Raw genomic sequence first — 4,469 nt, forward strand, 5'->3', positions numbered from 1 at the left:
ATGTACAATCATATTAAACTTAATTCCCAAATGTATATGCATATGTCACTCTCAGCCCAACAGGTTGCCTGCATATAGTAAGTGACATTGTAATATATTATGGAAAGTATAGCCTATAGCCATATTGATAGCTATATCAAAATAGGAAAAATGTCCATTTTAGTTTACAGTTTAATTATAAATATTATAATAATTGCATATAAAACCTGATAACCTAATAGGCCTGATTAAGTATATTAATTAAGTAATGATGCACAGTCTGGGTGTAACAGAAATACAGGTGTAACAGTAATAGGCTACACTGTGCATGGAGTTGTAGTGGCGTTCTATGACCAGCAGGGGGCAGCAGAGCCCTTCAGATGCATCTTGTCTGCCGGTTTTAGCTACAGAAAGAAGAGCATCAGAAAACGTCAGCACACAGTACCTCAGAAACAGAAATGGTAAGAGAAAAAAGCCGAATAAACTTACACTTAAGACAGCTCTTTAACTCAGATATAGCTTCTAAGCTATAACTCTAAAATAGCAGACTGGAAACTTTGGCCAGTTCGACCCAGTAATGAAGCTAACTCATAGTTACTGAAGCTAATCTCAACGGTTCTTAGAAACATGTTGACATCAGAGTTAGCTTGTTACCCAAATGTTTCTGTGCAACCATTCATTCATTTAAACTTTATTGACATTTTTTGAAGTCTTACATACATTTACTACGCCGATTTTACCAGAGAGCATTGATAATTAATAAACTAAATGTATCTTTTGTGCGACGTGCGTGTATTGAAATTTAGACAATTAACTGTTAATTTCCAGATATTTAAATGGAGTTTGGTGTGGCTCGCCATACCAAGCATTCCTTGAAGTATGAGAGCCGTGCTTCCACTGCAGTTAATGTCCTCTCAGTCCTTTCAGTGGAGGGTGAACAGCTTTAAACTGATTTAGAAATAATGTATAGACAAAGAGTGATTGTTATGTATTATAGTTTTCCTTAAGCGGGATTGGCTTATTTTAATGGCAGTTATTTTGGTAGATAGACTGAATTCACACTAAGCAGTGTTCTATAATACGTTGAGATTACAGTCTATGACAGTATATATAAGTCATATACTGTGATTAATTGGTGCCAGCGGTTTCATCTAAATATACTTTCACCTAAGTGCCTATGGGTTATTCTGCTGAATCAGTGCATTTTCCATCTCTAGGACATTACATGCATAAATATGCATTAAAGGTATCTGTATAATCCATTATATTATCAAGCAAAGTGTCAAGATACATCATATGAAACCTTAATTAAAAACTACCTAGAACACTGAAAAAATAGGATTCCACTACGCTTCACCATCAAATATAATGACTGTTTCCAATTTAACATAAAATAATTTTTTTTTGGGGGGGGGGTTCGATTACATTTTAGTCGTGTCAAACCACATCAACAAGATATAGTATCATTTGAGTCTTCTGAAGGCCACAGGAAGACTGAAAGTAGCTTCTCTCACTCTATTTCCTATTTTTGATTCATCATCTCTTGTGTTAGGTTATGTTTTTTTAAAGGATATTTTTAGTAAACCACTTTAAGGTGCAAATTGTTCTCATGCTATTAGCACTGATGCTATATGGCTACATTCAAGCTCAGTCCTGTTACTTTCAGTCCTGTTATAAAAAAGGCAAATGTTCCACTTTGAAACCTTGTAAAATAAATAAAAATAAACTGCTGTGAACTAACTGTTCAGTTGTCCCATCTGACACCAGCGTAGGACATCATACTGAAAACAGATGATGACGTTTTTCTAGAAGAATTTCAGTGCTTGTCACACACACAGAAGCAGAGTCTTATTGGACTCGACAAGCTGTAGAAATGATTAAGCTAGGTTTGTCCATTTCAAGAGGGATTCCAGTTTACTAACCAGAAGAGGTTCTACTCAGCCTGTGAAAACAGTTGTATGAGTGTGTGAACAATAATGGCATTTAACAGGAAACAAAAGTAAAATAAAAGCTAATAAATGCTTTTGAGTTGAGTTTTTGACTTATGAGAAAGTAGGATTCAGCATTTTTGGAGCTTTACGCATACTAAAACAAAAAGTCTAATGGTTTTATCTGTCTCTTACCCCCTGAACTGTTATCTGTAAAAATCCATATATGGTACACTTACATACAATACAATACATCCCCTATTCGTTTATCTGAAGTCATTTTGGTCATGTATGTAACATATAACTGCCCCCAAGTGCCTTCTGCTCAGTAGGTGTCTCTCTGTTTTCAGGCTACAGGAGTGGATCAAGCAGTTGGCATGAGTCTTGTTGTCTTCAGCCTCCTGCTGTTTACATACTACTCAGTCTGGGTCATCATCCTGGTAGGTTCTTCTCTCTGTCTCGCTGATATCCAAATTAGAGACCCTAACTTCAACACAAGGCTTAACGTTTGTGTAGCTCCAAATGTTATTATAAGTGTATTGACAACATTATGGAAAGGGTCCCTACGGAGAAATGAAATATTTCTTTACCTTTTGCTTGATCGGGTCTTAGGGTTTGCCACTGAGTGGCTCAGATTGTTATTCTTAGTGTCTGACAGCATTATGAAAAGGATTCCTACAGAGATAGACCTGTTGTTTAACCAGAAACAGCCTTATTAGCACTATCACTTTACGTTTCATGTCGTCGTAACATCGTAACTTTATTCAAAGTGGACAGAAACAAAATAAAACTCACCCAAACTCTGTCTGTGTTAGTCTTTCCACTTTTCCAATATATTGATTAAATTAAAGATGATTCAAAAAACAGCAGATTCAGTGGCTCTACTCAGCTGCACACGGAGCAGAGCGGCTATGGAAACAAACCACAGAGAGGCTGTGATAGTAACACAGGCAGAGTGAGAGTGACACCCTGACTGCACTGTATCTTTACATAGAGAATAGTTGTTAGCTGCTATATTAAAGTTTTAAATCTCATATATTACCATTAAGAACACTTAAATGTATGATACTGTATTATGTCCTTTCCAGCCTTTTGTGGACGGTGATCATGTACTGCACCAGTACTTTCTCCCTCGGGAGTACTCCGTCATTCTGCCCGGCATCGCAGCAGTAGTACTGCTCCTCTGTATAGGTAAGTACACTGTCGTTCAAAAACAAAGCCCACACTCAGGTATTTCCATATGGACTTCACAGACAACCCCTCTAAATTATCTCTATATAAAATTAAATGAGGTGTGAGGGTGTGTGTTGTGTCTATGTCAGATTTAATACCAGTCTCATTTTCTCCACAGGGGCCTTCACTGCAGTTGTCATGTGGAAGAGTCGCAAGCCGAAGAAAGTGGATTAAGCTGCCCCCGCGAACAAAACCATACCTCCATTCTCTAATAATGGCTCCTGCATGGTTGACAAAGTTATATTTGTTGAAAAGAAAGATTTATTTTATATTTTAGTTTTGTTTTCAGTTCAGTAGAAATCAGCAGCTGTGTTTTGAAGCCACTACTGTATGTGTCAAATGTGAAAAACTTTGACTTTGGCACCCCTGAGTGGCAGCATAAAAAAATACACTGCAGAGGAGTGTGCTGCAAACTGAAGATAGACTGCACAAATTTTCACTGGGATTCTCAGATTTTTTACAACTCACAAATACAACTCATGAGAGTAACATAAACACGAGTCACATAAAAATGGACACATAGTGGTGTCAAAAGATTTTGAGATAGTTCTGTGAATCACTGTTGAAACAAGTGTTCTGTGTCCTCTCCTCTACATATCATATTAAATAGACCAATATTTTGAAAGATCCCCTCCAGCATGTGTAACAGGATGGCCATCAGTCTGGAAAAACACTGACAGTGCTTGGATTTAACCTACTGGAATCTCAGAGTTTGAGCCTTGTTCACTGCATCTCAAAAATCCCCAATGATATCATTTTTATACGCATTATGTGCTGGTTTCTGGTTTATTTGTGTCTTGTGTCAAGGCTAGACCAATTTTCTCAAAATGACTTTTCACTTACATTCAAAACCAAAAATACCCAGAATCATAGTAGCTGCTTCTACTAAGTTTTACTCACAGTTTCCTTGTAGATATACTTTTTTCATTTTCATTTTATGAGGAAAAGAATGTTAAAAATATATATATTTATAGACAAAAACAATTGACCATTACTAGCTATTTAGTGTTTGATCAAAATACAGCAAGAAACCAATAAAGTCAGAACTTTTGACTTTATTTGTTGGGCATAAATGGTTTCTGCTGATATGCAAAATAGTACAGATTTAATGAGACATAAATCTGGCAAATTTTCCTCCTGATGGAATAAAAGTATTTTTCCCCCTATTCCCGGGTGGTGCCTGGCTTAAAATTTCTACTGGCAAAAGTAAACAATCCAAGTATAGTACTGTGCTGGGTTAGGTATCTGTGAATATCTACATAAAAATCAGATTTTCAATGAAAACAGAGAAACTTTCCACTTTCAGCAGATGAATGTGAAAATATCCTT

The 4,469-nt window shown here is 36.5% G+C and overlaps 1 protein-coding gene across 1 annotated transcript; it reads left to right on the top strand.

Annotated features, from left to right (window-relative positions):
- Positions 1-357: 357 nt before the first annotated feature.
- Positions 358-4,463, top strand: dpm2 (dolichyl-phosphate mannosyltransferase subunit 2, regulatory). The gene is made up of 4 exons (XM_035668215.1): positions 358-440; positions 2,258-2,347; positions 2,996-3,098; positions 3,259-4,463. Exons 1-4 carry the CDS (start codon positions 438-440, stop codon positions 3,312-3,314), a joined length of 252 nt encoding a protein of 83 aa, XP_035524108.1. The 5' UTR covers positions 358-437; the 3' UTR covers positions 3,315-4,463.
- The last annotated feature ends 6 nt before the right edge of the window (positions 4,464-4,469 follow it).

This window comes from Morone saxatilis, unplaced genomic scaffold, assembly GCF_004916995.1.
Source record: "Morone saxatilis isolate NCDOM2014 unplaced genomic scaffold, NCSU_SB_2.0 Contig21, whole genome shotgun sequence".
NCBI lineage: Eukaryota > Metazoa > Chordata > Actinopteri > Moronidae > Morone > Morone saxatilis.